A 17,702-nucleotide genomic window follows, 5' to 3' on the forward strand; every position below is an offset into this window, starting at 1 on the left:
AAAAGAACCCTTCCCTGGGAGAGAGAGGTGTCCTTTCACCTGAGCACAGATTGATATACCCCTATAGGGAAAGCCTGGACCTCTCTTCCCTGGGCCTGGGCTGGCGCTGGGGTCCAGCTGGGGGCATCCGAGAGCCGTGGGTCCTGCCCCGCCCCTGCACGGCCAGGTCGCCCCGCCCTGCCCCACGGGCCCCAACGCCCGGCCACTGCCCGCCGCCCGTCGGCCCTTCCGCCTCACTCAGCCGCGCCGTGGAGCCGGACGGGCACTGGCCATGGATCGGACAGCGGGCAAGGACCTCGCCCTGGTAAGGGGACCAGGGGTCCCGGACGCCACATCCCTGGCGATCCCAAGGTCCTGAAGCTCCAGGTCCTCGCCTTCCGGACCCTATCTCCTCTCAAATCGGACACTTGATTCCCAGCCCGGCCTCCCGGTCCCTGACCCAGTGAAGTGGCTGGTAACCTCTTAAGGATGGGGGCGTCTCCGAGCTCATCTGGGGGGGAGGGGGGAGAGGGGACAGGGACAGACTCCGTGAGCCTGGACCCTAGGACGTCCCCGAATGCCACTCCATCCTCTCAGGACCAGGGAGGAGGGTACCCGCGGCGCCGAGGGGACTTCCCTAGCCCGGGACGCCGCCCCGAGTTTCGCAGAGTCTGACCGGGAAGGGGGAGTGGTGCCGGGAGTCCTCGCCCCGGACTTAAGTCCTCGCGGGAGAGGGGGGACGAGGTCCCGGGCCCCCTCCCCCCGCGGCGCCCTCAGCCCGCCTCCGCGTCCAGGCGCCGCTGCAGGACTGGGGCGAGGAGACCGAGGAAGGAGCGGTGTTCAGCGTGTCCTTACGTCGGCAGCTCAGTCAGCGCTCGAGCCCGAGGGAAGGGCCTGGGCGCAGCCAGGTGAGGAAGGGGCCGGAGGGCGGAGCCGGGCCGGAGGCGACCAGGTGAGGGCGGGGCTGAGTGGAGGAGTCCGCAGGCAAAAAAGGTGAGGGCGAAGCCGAGGGGCGGGGCTGAGCCCCAGGGAGGGGCGGGGCCTAGAGGCAGACGTGGTCGCGGTAGAAAGGCGCCCCGGGGGGCGGCCTGGTGAATGGGGTCGAAGCGCGCGGCGGGCCGGTTGGCCGCGCGCTTCCGGAGCGGGGACCTGGGGACTAAACTGGACGGCAGGTCCGCCAGGCCTGGCCTAGGTCCGCCAGGCTTCGTGGGCGGCGCTGGAGGGAGGGGTCGTCGTTAGAGGCAGCCGGGTGAGAGCGGACCGGGGTGGAGGGCTGGGGCGGGAAAGACCAGACCAGCGAAGCGCGTCTGGAGAGCTGGGAGCCGCGCGGGGAGGGGTGGGGGCGAGTGAGTGAGGGCGCGGGGCGGGGCCCGGAGGACGACCTGGTCCCGGGCGAGTTGCGAGGGTCATTTGGGCCTGGAGCAGAATAATGAATCCAGGAGGCCGGATTCCGAGCAATGGGAGGGACCAGACGTAAGAGCGCTGCTTAGCGCTGGGCTTAATTGGAAAGGGGGGTGCTCCGGGCCACTCCTCTGTGTCCCTTTGCCTCCCCCCCCCCCCCCCCCGCCCTTGCTCCGCAGGCCTCCAGCCCCGCTGCGGACGCCTTCCTCCATTACCGCACGAGCAAGGTGCGGGCGCTGAGGGCCGCGAGGCTGGAGCGGCTGGTGGGGGAATTGGTGTCTGGAGACCACGAGCAGGACCCGGGCTTCGTGCCTGCCTTCCTGGCCACCCACAGGGCCTTTGTATCCACTGCCCGTGTGCTGGGCCTTCTCCTGCCACCACCGCCACCGCCCCTGCCTCCAGGGTCAGTACCCACGGGTAACCTCCGTGTTCTCACCCCCAGACTCTCCTTTGGGTGCTCGCTCCTGCATTCTTTCCCCCTAAGCTCCCCCTAGCCTCCCTCTTCTGATGGAGGATTGCTTTTCCCAGGACAGAGATCAAGGAGACAGAGGCAGGAGGTCTGCCCGTCAACAAGAACTTAAGGTTGGTCTCCCATAGGTGAGGGTAGGGGGTCCTAGAGGTCCAAGGTCGATCTGAGGTGTAGGGGCCCCCAAGATCCAGAGCTCTGGGCTGGGCTCTGAGGCCCTCCATTCTGGCCAGGGCTGTGGTGTCCGTGCTGGGCTCCTGGCTGCGGGATCACCCTCAGGATTTCCGGGCTCCCCCTGCCCACTCGGACCTAGGCAGCGTCTGCACCTTTCTGGGCTGGGCGGCCCCAGCAGGGCCCGAGGCCTGGGAGGCAGAGAAGCTACTGGGAGATTTCCTGGAAGAGGACGAGCGAAAGCAGGAAGACGAGGAGCAGCCTGAGGCGTGGACAGGTGAGGAGTATGGGGCACGATAGTGCCCTGAGCAGGACTTTTCCTCCACGACCCGTCCCCCAGGGGCCTTCTCCCCTCACAGAGCTGCTACAGATCTTGGGCAAAGTTCTTAACCCTGTCTGAGCCTTAGTTTCCCCACCTGTGAGATGGACCTTTTGTCTAACATATTAGCATCTGTCTAATCCTCAGCACAAAAAACACTCTACCATTGGGTCAGGACGCCCTGTGTTTCTAGCTACAACTCCTCCCATTGCTACTTACCCTAGGAGCCACAGAGAGCCGGATTCAAATCCCAGTTCTGCCATCTGCTGACTGACCTTGACACTTCAGTCTCTGAGCCTCAGTTTCCTCATCTGTGAAAGGGGGGTGATAATAGTATTTGCCTGATTGACCTCTTTATTCATTCAATACATGCGTAGCTACTGGCTCTGGGAAATAACAGTGGACAGAGCTCCCAGTTCCCTAGGGAGGACAACAGTAAACAAGGATATAAGTAAACAGCGAGGGCTTGGCAAATCGTATTATCTTCATTATTGTTGTTATCACGGATTCTCGCTTATTGGAATCTACCACCTGTAACAAAAATACATAAAAAGTCATAGTGCGATTGCTATTTACTTGTAGAAGAGGCATCAGCAAGCTATCTGGTCCTTTACCGAGTTTGCCACCCGTGTTGTAGAGAGCTTTGCGGGGGAGGGAAAACTATCTACCTACTTCATTCAGGTCTCCGTTCACTTCCTCAGACCTGCTTTCTCTGATCGTCTCCCAGCAAATATATCCCCCTACTCTGCGTCCTCGCCAGGCTTATTTTTCTGCAGAGCACTCATTGGCCTTGTCGCAGACTCTGTCCCCAGGGGCCGGAACAACCAAGATTTGTTGACTGAATAATTGCATCCTGCTTATAAAGTATCGTCTTTCACCCATCTGTGTTGGAACTGATCCCTATCACAAAAGCATCTAAATCCCTAACCCCCATCTTTTAATCCTCAGATTAAAGCGGCCACATTCCTCTCTGCTTTACAAAGTAGCAGCTATTTTTTTTCTCTCCCTGGTGACAAAGTCTCGGTTATTTATGTATATTTTATCCCTCCGTGTCTTCCCTCTTGGTTTTTTTTAAGTGTCTTTCTTCCTCTGCCTGCAGGATTTCGCCAGCTGATTTCAAGGCATTAGAGCTAAATGGTCCAATGGGGTAGCTACCAGCCGCATGGGGTTATAGACACTGAACTTAAAATAAAAATGTCAGCGATTTGGTCACACTGACCACATTTCTAGTGCTCATAGCCATAGTAGACAGCGCAGGTAGCAAAATGTCTCCACCACTGCAGACAATTCTATTGAAAGAACCGCCCTAAGCTGTGAGTTCTTGAAGTCAGAGGAGAAATGAACATTTATTGGACACCTACTGTGGGCCCTGCTCTGGGACACACTGCATTTTAACATCTTTCTGGGGGACATTACTTTTTAGTATGAAAAATTTCCGGCACACAGGAAAGTAGAGAGAATGATATAAAGAGCCCTCAGACACCCCTTGCTCATTTTTAACAATTAAGAATTTGACACAAAAATGTCTTTTCAGGATAACTTGAAAACAGATCCCATGCTGATGTCACTTCACTCGTAAATACTTGGGTATGCACCTTAACTGCCCAGGACTTTTTAAAAAATATTTATTTTTGAAAAAGACAGAGACAGAGTGTGAGCAGGGGAGAGGCAGAGAGAGAGGGAGACACAGGATCTGGAGGAGGCTCCAGGGTCTGAGCTGTCAGCACAGAGCCCGGCTCGAACTCACAGACTATGAGATCATGACCTGAGCCGAAGTCTGAGGCTTAACTGACTGAGCCACCCAGGCGCCCCTGACAAGGACTTTTTTTTTAAATTTTTTTCAACGTTTTTTATTTATTTTTGGGACAGAGAGAGACAGAGCATGAACGGGGGAGGGGCAGAGAGAGAGGGAGACACAGAATCGGAAACAGGCTCCAGGCTCTGAGCCATCAGCCCAGAGCCCGACGCAGGGCTCGAACTCACGGACCGCGAGATCGTGACCTGGCTGAAGTCGGACGCTTAACCGACTGCGCCACCCAGGCTCCCCGACAAGGGCTTTTTTTTAATATAACCTTGTGCCTACAATCTTTTCCAACAAAATCAGCACTAATTACTTAATATCAAAAAATACCTAGTCCAGAATCAAATCCCCCCATTGTCCCTAAATGTTTTTTTTTTTTTGTTGTTGTTGTTTTTTTACAGTTGTTTCTTTGAAATCCAAACATCCATTAAGGCACTTGGTCTTCCTTCCTTTTTTTTTTTTTAAATTTATTTATTTATTTAGAGAAAAAGTGCACATGAGGGAGGGGCCAAGAGAGAGAATCCCAAGCAGGATCCACACTGTCAGTATGGAGCCCGACACAGGGCTTGAACCCATGAACCGTGAAACCATGACCTGAGCCAAAGTCAAACGCTTAACTGACTGAGCCACCCAGGCACCCCAGGGCACTTGGTCTTTCATTTCTTAGGTCTCTTTTATTCTATCACATTCTCCCTTTGCCTTTTGTTTATGTCACTGGGCGGGGAGTCGGGGGGGGGGGGGGGGGATGAGTCATTTGTCCTGAGGAAGGTCTCACATTCTCCACTTACCTGTTCGCTGTCTCATGGTGACATGTAGCATGTTCTTCTATCCCCATATTTGCTGTAAGACCTACAGATTTGATTAATTGAGGTGCAATTTTTTTTCCAATGACAACTTTTTAAAACTAGGATTTTGCAACACCATCTGTCCTAATTTGAAATTAAAGACAGCTAATTAAATGCACTTGCAAAGGTAAGTAAAAAATAATACTATGGTGCTGTAACTCTAATATGAAGGAGAAACAAAGTGAAAGCAGTTCATACAATAATAAACTATGCTTGTTGCTGTGTTAGCCCTTAGGCATGTCTTACTAGGGGACGTGATGACGTTGTCCAGAGCCTTTGTCTCTCATAGCGTCGTGGTGAATGTGACAGTCACAAACACCAACTAATGCACCACACAGGTGCAGTAGCATAAACACTGGGGACATTGCTTTCCAGAATGGCGAACACTCGTAATTTCCAAACAAAAAGGATCCAGACTTTGACAGTTCTTGCAGTCCTGGAGCCAAACTAATGGGTGGTCATGAGCAAGAGAGTTGGGTTGCAGGTGCAGATTATTGTAAACAGGTTTTCCAAAGACGCAAATGTCCTAAAGTGGCATTTGGAGGTGGAGTGGCACAAATTCACTGAGCCTGTCAGCTCCCTGGTGGCAGATTTCAATTTCCAAAATGTCCCCTAGGGGGCGCCACCACCGAATCCCACTATGGGAAAAATCATTTCTTTCTTTCTTTCTTTCTTTCTTTCTTTCTTTCTTTCTTTCTTTCTTTCTTTCTTTTAATTAAGTAGAATCCACGCCCAACGTGGGCTTGAACTCACGACCCTGATATCAAGAGTCTCATGCTGTACTGGCTGAGCCAGCCAGGCGCCCCAAAAATCATTCCTATTGATTATTTTATGACAGTCAAGTATGTATGATCCTGTTTGATTTTTTTAAAAATCCAGATAAAGAAATCAAGGCACAAGGGAGGTTAAAGTTCACATAGCAAGCCTGGTGGACAAATTTGGATTTGGACTTGGGACTGCCAATAGCCTTCCCTTACCTACAAAATTATACCACCTCTCGCCACAATAGGGTAGACAGATCTTATTTTCATATAGGTTCAAAAACAGAACAAAACAAAACAAAACCCCACAAACCTCTCTTTTCTACCATAACCTGTAAGCACCTGGCTTCAAATCCCTGCCCTGCCATTCCCTGAAGGTGCGACTTAGGGCAAATTTTTCCTCCCTCAGTTTCCCCACCTGTGGAAGGTGGATAATAATACCTCCCTCACTGGGTTACTGTGTTAAATCGCCTAGTGTGGACTACCACCCAAGGCGCTAAATGAACGTTTCTGTTGCTCTGACACCCTTAAAAACCCTCAGGGAGGTTTCCATTTTGCAGATAAGTAAAGTGAGACTCAGAGACACTAAGGCACTCGTCCAAGGTCCCAAAGAAGGCACTCGTCCAAGGTCCCAAAGAAGGCACTCGTCCAAGGTCCCAAAGCCAGTCCTGGATTCGAACCCCTTCTTATACTCCCTCAGTACCTCCTGGAGCTACCCAGACCCCACGCCCAGACTCCCCAGAAGGCTGCTGGGAAGAGGAGGAAGCAGTGGCGCGGGAAGGCCCTGAGCTCCTAGACTTCAGTGTAGACGAAGTGGCCGAGCAGCTGACCCTGATGGATGTGGTGAGGCCCGGGTGGGACGCGGTAATGGGGCGGGTTCCGCGGAGCACAGAGCCTACCCATCCGCCCCCACCGCCTCCCTTCGCCCAGGAGCTCTTTTCTCGGGTGCGGCCCTGCGAGTGCCTGGGCTCCGTGTGGTCACAGCGAGACCGTCCAGGGGCCGCAGGCACTGCCCCCACTGTGCGCGCCACTGTGACCCAGTTCAACATGGTGATCGGCTGCGTGCTGGGCTCCGTGCTCGGAGCGCAGGGCCTGGCCGCCCCACAGAGGGCGCAGCGGCTGGAGAAGTGGATCCGCATCGCCCAGGTGCTTGTTGGGGGGTGGGGGGCGGGGGTGGGGCATGGGGTGGGGAACAGGCCTGGTGAGAGGCCGGGGACTGGAGGCGGAAGGCCCGAGACAGGACTCTGGCAACGAGGGGAGGGTTGGGGTTGCGAGGTACCTAAGGGAAAGCCTGGAAGGGGTCCAGGGCTAGGGTCCAGGACTGCAGAGGGACACTGTGGGTTTAGGGATAAGAGGATGGGGTGGGAGAAGGTAACGGGGAGGCCGTGGGTTGGAGGAAGGACCGAAGCCCGGAGAAGGGGGCGGAGGTCCCTACAGGGACTGGGTAGGGTGGGGGCGGGGCAGGAGCCTCAAGGCTGAAGAAGAGAAACAAATTGGGGGCCCACTAGAGTGGGGGGGGGGAGAGGGGGGAAAGAGGGTAAACGGTTGATACCCACGCGGGGTGAGACACAGCTTCGGGGAGGAGAGGTCTGGGTCCTGGGGAGATCCTGTGGGCACCTCTAGGGCTGGGGAGAAGCGAGGAACGGGGACAGGTGCCAGGTAAGGAGGGGAGGGGCAGGTGGGGGAGAGTGGAGGATCCCGAGGGAGGAGGCCGACTCTTGGTAGCCTGTCGGACGGGGGGCGAGTTGTAGGAGTCTGGCCTGGGGTCAGAAGTCTCGGATCGAAGGTGGATCGTAGCTGGGGGTCAGGCTTGGGGTGTGACCAGCGCCCCCGCCCCGCCCGTCCAGCGCTGCCGCGAACTGCGGAACTTCTCCTCCCTGCGCGCCATACTGTCAGCCCTGCAGTCTAACCCCATCTACCGCCTCAAGCGGAGCTGGGGCGCCGTTAGCCGGTGAGGACGGGAGAAGGAGGGAAGGAGGGTTGGTGACGCTGGGGCGGGCCCTCCTCCTCCCCAGCGTCGCTCTGACCTTCCCAGGCGCTGATCCGTGACCCCTCTCTTGCCCCCGCCCCAGGGAACGGTTATCCACTTTCAGAAAACTCTCGCAGATTTTCTCCGATGAGAACAACCACCTCAGCAGTAGAGAGGTTCTTTCCCAGGTAAAGATGGGTGTGGACCCCGAGGGTCCCCGGCCCCAAAAAAGGGACCTGGGGCCGGGCAGGGCATGGCTTGTCATTGTCATAACATTCAGTGTCTTTCCAACACACCTCAGCAATGACCTTCCCCCCGTGTTAGCGGACAGCCCCAGGGCTTTACTGCCTCGGCCGCCCTCCTTACAGCTCACACGCAGTGACTGCCTTGTTTATTCATTCAACAAATACCAGAAGTTACATGGAGAAGGTCGCTTGGGGCCAGAGTCCTAGCAAAGAGTAAAAAAAATAAAATTGTGCTAGGACTTGACTTTGATAAGCAAAACTAAAACTTACGTGCCCGCAAGGCAGACGAGGTGTAGGCCAGATTTAGGTTTTAACTGCAGCTGGGTGCTGGTTCTTAGGGTGAATCCAGACTAGATGGAATGTGAAGCCTGTTCCTTCGGCCCAGAACATTCTTCACATTCACCTTCTTCAGGTCTCGCTTCGCTTGCTGCCTTATCGCCCTTATCTCTGCCTGGTACATGTGCAGCTTGGTTATTGCTGCCTCTCCCTGGCTAATGTCTGCTCTGCGAAGCCAGGATTTTCTGGTCTCTTTGGCTCACCGCTCCCTCCCTAGCACTCAGAACAGAGCCTGGCCCAGAGTAGCTGCTCAATAAATATCTGTGAGTGAATGCATGTCTCGAATAAGGATAAGAGGTCAAGGAGCAGGGAGCTCTGAATTCAGCGCCTACCGTGCGGCGGGCACTGTGCCAGGAGACTCCTACCATGAGCCAGACAGACGAGGTTCCTGCCCTGGTGGGGGGGCGGATATCAGGCCTTATATAGGGAGACACACAACGCAATAATAACGGCCTAGCGATGATATAATGAATTACCAGATAGAGCGATGCTGTGAAGGCAAGGTTCAGGGCATGGATAGCAGGCCTGTGCCATTCAGGCCGGGACAAGCCTTCTCGCCCGGGTTGAGGCCAGCCCTGGAGGAGGCTGCTAATCGGCTCACTTCCCTTGTTCGGTTTTCCCTGGGTTTGGTTTTTACAACTGGCTGGTGGCCGCTGAAGGCAAACAGGTATAGGCGGTGGGTCTTGAGGCATGTTTCCTGAGAAAAAGGGTCAGAGAGACCCCAGGACTGCTCAGTTCTTCCCTTCCCCCAGGAGGAGGCCACCGAGGGCCCCCAAGAGGAGGACCCCCTCCCAGGAAGCCCGCCCCCAGTGAGTGAGGTGGTTTGGGATGGGGGGGACGAGCAGAATCTTCACGGAATGGGGTGCTACGTGATGGGGTCAGTGACGGCTGAGAGTGACTGGAGTTCTGGGGCCACAGAAACTGCCCCCAGGCCCTGTCCCTTACCTTGGCACCTTTCTCACGGACCTGGTTATGCTGGACACAGCCCTGCCGGACATGCTGGAGGTCTGACCCCTGACCCTTGACTCCTGACCCCAGCACCACTTCCCCTCAGCACAGTGGGCCTCCTGACATCCTCCCCTTGACCCTGCCCGCACTCCCTACCCCAGCCCCCTTAGCGCAGTGGGGCTCCTGACATCCCAGCCCCTGACCTTGACCCTCAGTCCTCGATTCTGGAGGCTCCAGTTCAGACAAAGTTTGTCCCCAGGGGGATCTCATCAACTTTGAGAAGAGGAGGAAGGTGAGTGGCACTGGGTGGGCATGGGGGGGACGGGGTGGGGGCAGGGCCAGGGCAGGTGCTCAGAGGCCCCGCCCCCTCAGGAGTGGGAGATCCTGGCCCACATCCAGCAGCTGCAGAAGCGCTGTCGGAACTACTGCCTGAGTCCCCGCCCACCCATCCTGGTGGCCCTGCGTGCCCAGCGCCAGCTCAGCGAGGAGCAGAGGTGACTCAGTCCAGCCACCATCCCCCCGCGATGGCACACACGTATCGCTCCACCTCCTCAGACACCCTCCTGAGCCCCGACCCCCAACCTATGACCTTGCATTTTCCCCAGTCCACCGAGGGTCCCAGTTCACCTCAGATTTTGACCCCATCTGACTCTCTGACTTCAGCCTTTAATGGACAGCTGGCCATTCCAGTCACCTGTCCCATCTGCTTGCCTCCCCACCTTCTGACCCTATCTGACCTGTGACCCCATTTGTAACCCCAGTCTGGATCTCTGAGCCCAGTCATTGACCCCCGGTTCTGAATAACTGACTCCAACTTTGATGTGCATCTGACCATCCAACTCAACTCTCCCAACCGTTTCTTTTCATTCTGTTGAATCCATTGCCCCAGTCATTGACCCCAATGATCACTCGACCTGGAACTCTATCTTTGACCCAATTTTACTCCTCAATCCCACGCAGCCAATCCCCACATGACCTGCCAACCAAGCCATCCCTTCTCATAACTAATAAGACCCCGGTGGCCTAATAGCCCGCCATTTACTACCCTGACACTGACACTTGGTGCCCAACTCCTGCCGTACCCCCTCCCATGCCCCCAAAATGCGGCTCTTCACTGATTCTAGCCAAGCTTTCAGCTCATTCCCTGCTGCTTCCTGGCCCCACCCCACCCCATGTGCACCTTGACTCCTCAGCTACCATGTCTCCCGTGTCATTGAGCCGCCAGCTGCCTCCTGCCCCAGCTCCCCACGCATCCGACGGCGCCTCAGCCTCACCAAGCGCCTCAGTGCGTGAGTCTCGGGGTGTGCATGGGGACAGGGGTGGGCAGAGACGGGAGAGTGCTCCTGGGCCAGAGACTGATCTCCTTCTCATCCCTCGTCTCTATCTTTAGGAAGCTGTCCCGAGAGAAGGGCTCATCCCCTGGTGGGAGTCCTGGGGACCCCTCGTCCCCCACCTCCAGGTGAGTATTCCAGTTAGTGAAAGGAGTGGAGATGGCAGGATCAGAGGTCAGGGCAGCCGCTTGACCTCAGGCTCTGTATCTCCCTCAGTCTTTCCCCAGGGTCCCCACCATCTAGTCCTAGAACCAGAGACCCTCCTCCTGGCAGTCCCCCGGCCTCTCCAGGGCCCCAGAGCCCCACCACCAAGGTACCGAGACTGCCTGTGTGCGTGTAGGACTGTGGGCACCCAGGGCCGTGTGTGTGTGTGTGTGTGTGTGTGTGTGTGTGTGTGTGTGTGTGTATGTGTGTGTGTGTGTGTGTGTGTGCGTGCATGTGCGTGTGTGGTTTCATGACCAGGCATGTACATAAGAGACTGTACACGTGCTTGGCTGAGCACCCTGGGTGTCTGTCCAGGAGACCCCGTGCATCTCCATGGCCCTGTTTGAGGGATTCTCCCTCAGTCTGGCTTGTGCTCGGACCTGGACCCATGAGTCAGCTTGCCCACAGTGCCCACAGCTTGCACTTTTGGGTGTGATCACACCTTTGCAAGGATATGTGTGTCCCCAGGAATGCGCATACCTAGAGTGGAAACATGGGCATGAATATCCCCAGTATCCACGGGCCCGTGAACGGGACTGTTGATGGACTTGTGGATGTACAACAATCATAAGCGTATGTGTGTGTTTGCTGCTGTCCGTGTACATAGGATTTCTCATGTGTCTATTGGCCATGTGTAAGTTTGTCTTTGTAACAGGGCACGAAGGTCTGTATGTGATGGGATGGTGTAGATGTGGGCTCGTGAGTGCACCCTGATTGCCCGTCCCCAGGCTCCAGTTGTGTAGCGGGATGTATAAGGCTCCCACCACTCAGCCCCCACCCCCACTGCCTACAGCTGCCCCTGAGCCCGGACCTGGCAGGCCCCCGGCCCTTGGCTTTGCCTCTGAGCGGCTCTCACATCTCCTTACCGGGGCAGCAGGGATCAGAGGCTCGAGTCATCCGCGTCAGCATTGACAATGACCACGGGAACCTGTATCGGAGCATCTTGGTGAGCGGTTGAGCTGGGAACCTGCCGGGGCAGCCCTGCCCTTGGAACTTGGCGGTCACACCTCACCACCCACCTTCTCTTCCCAGCTCACCAGCCAGGACAAGGCCCCCAGCGTGGTGCAGCGAGCCCTGCAAAAGCACAATGTGGCCGAGCCTTGGGCCCGTGACTACCAGCTTTTCCAAGTCCTTCCGGGGGACAGGGGTGAGTAGGGACTGCTTGGAGGCTGGACTGGGGATTAGCTAGGAGGGCAGCAGGTTGACGAGGGTCAAGACTGGCCTTAACAGGGCCATGAGGTGGTTCCAGTCGGACACAGAGTAAGGGTAAGATAAAGCAGGGTGGGGGTAAGAGGCAGTAAAATATTCGTGCCTTGATTTTGTGGGGTTATGAGGTTGCCCTGGCTGTGTGAGAGAAAGGGGGACATGACAGGTGTCTTGTTGGGATCTGTGGGGAAATGAAGTTGTCCAGGGTCACATGGGAGAGGGAGGAAAGGAGGTTGCCTTGGCTTAAATTTGTAGGATCATGAGGTTGTTCAGGCTCAGCCTGGCGGGGTGGGGGTCTAAAGAGGGGTCTGGGCTTGAGTTTGTGAAGAAATGGGTTTGTCCCAGCTCAGCATGGGGACCCTGAAGTCTCTGAATGTGGCACGCCATGTGGTATTGAAATTCAGGGTAGGGGGAACATGATGATGCCCAATCCAGACACAGATCGAAGGTTCCCCAGTTCTCAAGAAGGAGAGGACACGACATGAGTTTGGGGGGACGTTACGAAGGCATGTAGGAAATTGTTCAACTACCAAGTGCGAGGGCCACAGACTATACAGGCTGGATGTAGGGAGTCAGAAGGTGTCCAAGTTCATGGTGAGGGCGGCAGGAACTTGGCTGGGAGCTGGCCGGGTGAAAAGGAAGTTGTTTGGGATGGGTGACCCGAGTTTGTCCAGCCTTCCGGCACAGGCTGCGTAGACTCCAGAGAGAAATAGCGGGAGGTTGTCCGGGTCCGTGGTGGACGTGGTGGGAGAGACTTGAGGTTGTGCAGGCTTTGAGTGGGAAGTTGTCCAGGTTCCCCACGAGAGGACGGCTCAGCACTGGCTGAAGGGACCCAAGGTGGTCGTGCCAGAGTAAATGGCAGAAGGTTACTTCGGTCTTTCGTGGTGGGATATGAGGTGGTGCAGGCCTTTTACCATCATGTCCACCCCTGGCCAGAGCTGCCGATTCCTGACAACGCCAATGTCTTCTATGCAATGAGTCCAGCCGCCCCTAGAGACTTTGTGCTGCGGCGGAAGGACGGGGCCCGGCACACAGCTACCATCTCCTCGACCTGAGGGGGCCCTCTTCTCCCTCTAGGGGCCTGGTCCCTGCCACCATGGATGTGGGGAGAGGCCTCCTCTCCCAGAAAAGTCCCATTCCCCAATAAAGCCATTGTGCTCTGTACCGTGTGACCCCCACCCCCCATGCCCAACTCCGTCGAATGCCACTCCTGGTACTTGATTCTTATTCCAAAGCCATCAGCCCAAGAGTGGCCGGATGAAGAGTTTCATCCCATAAACATAGAAGGCAGGTGGGGCACGGATGGGGGCAGGGGGGGGGTCAGACCTTTCCCCAGAGAAATCTGACAACCGGGGGGGACGGAAGTGGATGAAAACAGTGCCCAAGGTTATGAAACAGGAGATGGGTCTTGTCTGTTCTGTGCCTCGTGTTCTCTCTTGATCAAGATCAAAATTAAAAAACAAAAACTGAAAAAAACCCCAGCGGCCTCATGAAAGGGTCTGGGCGAGAGATGATCGGATGCCGGAGGGGGAGGGGCTGTCACACACGCAGGGGGCGGGACTCCCCAACATTTGGGGGGGCGATACGGTGCTTTTCCGCCATGGGTGTGGGAGACTGAAGAAGTCAAGTTCCACTGGCATCTGAGACAAACAACATCATCACCCTTAAGTCAATGGGGTGTGAGGATGAGAGGGGTACCCTGTCTCTCTGTGCTGGGGTAGGAAGAAGAAACAGAGCAGGTAGAGATAAAGGGACCCATAAGGCCACCTGCAACACAGTCGTAACAACAGAAAAACTACATTCATTTTTTTGTAAGTTTATTTATTTATTTAGAGAGTGTGTGGTGGGGACGGGCAGAGAGAGAGAGAGAGAGGGAGAGAGAGAATCCCAAGCAGGCTCTGTGCTGAGTGCGATGCGGGGCTCGGAACCTGACTCGGGGCTTGAACTCATGAACTGCAGGATCATGTCCCGGAGCCGAAGTTGGACGCTTAACCGACTGAGCCACCCAGGTGCCCGCCACAACCGCATTCTTAGCAATAGTGTGTTCACGTAGGAACTTCTACTCCATGCTGTACATCAACTAGGGGCTTTATATATCTCACTGTTAATCAGGGTTCTTTGTGCTTCGAGTGTTCAGAAACCCAATTCAAACAGACATGCAAAACGGGAAACGAATGGCTCGTGTATTCGAAAAGTTCAGTTGAGTCCAGCGTCAGTCACCGTTGGATCCAGGGATTCCAAACATATCAGGATTTTGTTGTGGTCTTTGGGCTCTGATTTGCTGAGGGTACTGTACCCTCCCCCCCCCCCCCCCCCCCCCGCCAAATCTAGCCACCATCTGTGGGAATAGAGCAACCACTGATTTTTAGCTGGCCACCCAGAGTAGAAAACACATTTCCAGTCTCCCTTGCAGCAAAGTGCGGTCATGTGACTAAGTCTTGACCAATGGGATGTGAGCAAATTTTAGTCCGGGTTTAAGGCCTGTGTCCTCCCCTTCTCTCTTTTCTACCCCCACCCCCACCCCGCGCTGGTTAGAATGAAGCAGTGGAGTGGATCATCTTGGATTGAGGGGGGTTCATGTTCTTTGAATAACTGCGCAACAAACTTGAAGGTGCCTGGTCCTCTGAGACCAGGGTGCAGCCATATTGTATTGCCACTACTTGGATTGTTCCATAGAGAGAAATAGATGTATATCTTACTTAAGCCACTATTATTTGGGTCTGTTACAGTAGCCAAAATAGCATCTAATTAATATAGCCCCACTGCAAGGCAGGCTCACACCTTCCCATGCAAGGAGAGCCCCTCCCTTCCATCAGGTCAAGCAAAAGTCCCAGAACAGATGCCCATTGGACCAACTCATGTCACGTGGCCACCCCTGCACCAATCACTGTGCTCAGAGAAATGTTAATAGGCAGATTGTCCAGGTCTGGGTCCTGTGCCCATGCTTTGAGCCAGAAGAGCAACTTCAGATCACAAAGACTAGAGCCTGGAAGGGCGCATACATGGAAATTACATTTGAGTACTGTTACTAGGGGAAGGGTGGCTCAGTAGATTAAGCATCAGACTCTTGATTTTGGCTCAGATCATGAATGTATGGTTCGTGAATTCGAGCCCTGGGTCGGGCTGTCTGCTGTCAGGGGCGAGCCCACTTTGGATCCTCTGCTTTGTCTCCTTCACTCTCTGCCCCGCCTTCCCTCTCTCTCTCTCAAAAATAAAATAAAATAAATAAACAACAGCAACAACAAAAAGGAGAACCTAAGCATCACGTACCATCTGGGAAAAGACCAATTACAGAACAGAACATGCTATTTTGCAGGCTTTTGTTGTTGTGGCTATGAATATTAAGACCATAGGACCAGTCAGATGTAAGTAACAGTATCCTTCTTGAAATAGCTGAAGCAAATAATAATTGCTACATAATGTAATATGTCAGTTATATTTCAATAAAATAACTTATTTTTACTGAGGGCTTACTATGTACTGTCCTAAGAACTTTACCTAATTGATCTCACTAAATCCTGATACTAGCTTTATGGAATAGCATACATTCCATATGTCTATTTTATACATGAAGAACTGAGCCTAGTGAGGATTAAGTAATTTATCCAAGGTGGCAAGGTTGGGGCTCAAACCTGAATAATGTGTGATGTGCCAGAACACATGCCCTCCCTTAAACACTGGGTTACTGGGGCGCCTGTGTGGCTCGGTCGGTTAAGCGTCCGACTTCGGCTCAGGTCATGATCTCACAGTCCGTGAGTTCGAGCCCCGCGTCGGGCTCTGTGCTGACAGCTCAGGAGCCTGTTTCAGATTCTGTGTCTCCCTCTCTCTCTGCCCCTCCCCTGTTCATGCTCTCTCTCTGTCTCAAAAATAAATAAACGTTAAAAAAACTTTTTTTAATAAAAAAAAAAAAAAACACTGGGTTACTTTTCCTCTCATAACCACAGCTTACACTTTCTGCCTCTCACGCTCTTTCACGCACGGTGCAAAGGCCAATTTCCTGAGGGAGGGATTACTGCTGCATCACTATGACTTTTTTTTTTTTTTTTTTAAGTTCAGGGGCGCTCAGGCACAGCTGTATCCAGGGGCTGACACAGTATCACCCATTTCTTTACATCTCCTGGCTTAGTGTTTCTCTAATCTTTTACTCCACAGATATATTTATTTATTTTGAGAGAGAGAACAGGGGAGGGGCAGAGACAGAGAGACAGAATCCCAAGCAGGCTCTGCACTGTCAGCGAGGAACCCGACATGGGGCTCAAACCCACAACCCTGGAGATCATGATCTGAGCCGAAATCGAGTGGGAAGCTTACCCACTGAACCACCTACGTACCCCTCCACAACTATTTCTCCTACTGTGTGCCAGGCCCTGTTCTAGGTGCTAGGGATACACAAATGAACAAAACGAACTAGTGAGGGTGGCAAATCAGTAACAGAACATCAAATGCTTATTAGGTGACAATAAACAGGGAATGTAAAATCATCACCATCATCCATTTAAGGGCGACAGGGGTGTGGGATGAGAAGGTCGCTATTTTTTTTTAAGTTTATTTATTTTGAGAGAAAGTTGTGTGTGTGTGTGGGGGGGGGGGTTGTAGAGAGGGAGATACAGAATCTGAAGCAGGCTCCAGGCTCTGAGCTGTCAGCACAGAGCTGGACATGGGGCTCGAACTCGTCAACCACAAGATCATGACCCGAGCCGAAGTCGGAAGCTCGACCGACTGAGCCACCCAGGCACCCCCAGATGGTTGCTATTTTAAATGGGGTCATCCCAGGGGGCAAATGTCACTGAGGAGGTGACATTTGGGCAGAGGCCTGAATAAAGGACTGAGCCCCGTGGATATTTAGAGGAAGAGTTTCAGCTAGAGGTAACAGGGTGTAAAAGCCTGTGTTAGCTTCACCATCAGGTAATTTCTCCCCTCCTTAGTAGAGAAGATATCTCTGGATACGCCCTCATGGCCCAATAGAAACAGTCACCCTTTTCCCAGTAACTTTGAGTAAAGTCCCAGGGCGGAGGCTCATTGGATCCCTTTGGGTCACATGCCTACGCTGGACCAATCACGGTGCTCCAGAAAATGGAGTGTTCTGATTGGCTACTCTGGGGCAGGGCAGGCGCAAGTATCCACCCCTTCCCCCCAAGCACTTACCTCTGTTCCGGTGTTAACCCCAGTTTAAGAAACTGAGCCCAAGCAAATAGCTTTCACGCTTTGTACTGGAATTCCTGCTTCGGATTCTCTCTCTCTCTCTCTCTCTGTCTCTCTCTGTCAAAAATAAAAACTTTTTTAAAAATCACAAATTTCAACATCCAGAATGTTGTTTTATCAACATGCCAGAATATATGTATGGTATATATCGTCTGGCCACACTGCCTAGCACTGCGCACTCAACCGCCAGTCGCTATTATGATTATTTATTCCTACCCAGACTGGGAAGAGATGTTGATTAGCACGATAATACCAGTATGTTACATTTTTGGAATATTTGCTATGTGCCAAACCGGATTTGATAGATGAGAAGGCTGAAGCTCAGATAAGCCACCTGTCCAGAGTCACACAGTAAGAAAGTGCAGAAACCGGCACTGTCCCTGACCCCCAAGCAGTCGCGGGGTCTCTAAGGGCCCCGCCCCCTCCCGCCGGGGCGGCAGGGCGGCCGCCTCCGGCTTATCTCGGCCCAGGCTGCGTGTGGTCCCGCCCCCTCGGGGGAGCTGCCACTTGGAGGCGCC

At 54.1% G+C, this 17,702-nt stretch overlaps 1 protein-coding gene across 2 annotated transcripts; it reads left to right on the top strand.

The window, feature by feature from the left end:
* Positions 1 to 23: 23 nt before the first annotated feature.
* RGL3 (ral guanine nucleotide dissociation stimulator like 3) lies at positions 24 to 13,183 on the top strand. 2 transcript variants are annotated; one of them, XM_086699028.1, is made up of 19 exons: positions 48 to 304; positions 774 to 887; positions 1,560 to 1,783; positions 1,909 to 1,962; positions 2,080 to 2,294; positions 6,444 to 6,586; positions 6,674 to 6,889; positions 7,591 to 7,694; positions 7,816 to 7,900; positions 9,046 to 9,102; positions 9,212 to 9,298; positions 9,501 to 9,533; positions 9,614 to 9,735; positions 10,435 to 10,530; positions 10,632 to 10,700; positions 10,789 to 10,885; positions 11,570 to 11,722; positions 11,809 to 11,923; positions 12,919 to 13,183. In XM_086699028.1, the coding sequence occupies exons 1-19, from the start codon at positions 272 to 274 to the stop codon at positions 13,035 to 13,037; spliced, it is 2,136 nt and encodes a 711-aa protein (XP_086555154.1). In that variant the 5' UTR covers positions 48 to 271; the 3' UTR covers positions 13,038 to 13,183. The 2 variants fall into 2 exon arrangements, with proteins under 2 accessions (XP_086555155.1, XP_086555154.1); XM_086699029.1 differs by lacking the exons at positions 11,809 to 11,923; positions 12,919 to 13,183 and having other exon boundaries at positions 24 to 304; positions 10,435 to 10,526; positions 11,570 to 11,712.
* The last annotated feature ends 4,519 nt before the right edge of the window (positions 13,184 to 17,702 follow it).

This window comes from Puma concolor, chromosome A2 (genome assembly GCF_028749965.1).
Source record: "Puma concolor isolate L17-30 chromosome A2, mPumCon1.1.hap2, whole genome shotgun sequence".
In the NCBI taxonomy this organism is placed as follows: Eukaryota; Metazoa; Chordata; class Mammalia; order Carnivora; family Felidae; genus Puma; species Puma concolor.

Excerpts from the sequence above, each read along its gene's own strand:
- RGL3 (XM_086699028.1), top strand. The coding sequence starts at position 272 with ATGGATCGGACAGCGGGCAAGGACCTCGCCCTG. Across the intron at positions 6,587-6,673 it reads AGCTGACCCTGATGGATGTG|GAGCTCTTTTCTCGGGTGCG; the intron begins GTGAGGCCCGGG and ends CCCTTCGCCCAG. Across the intron at positions 11,924-12,918 it reads AGTCCTTCCGGGGGACAGGG|AGCTGCCGATTCCTGACAAC; the intron begins GTGAGTAGGGAC and ends ACCCCTGGCCAG.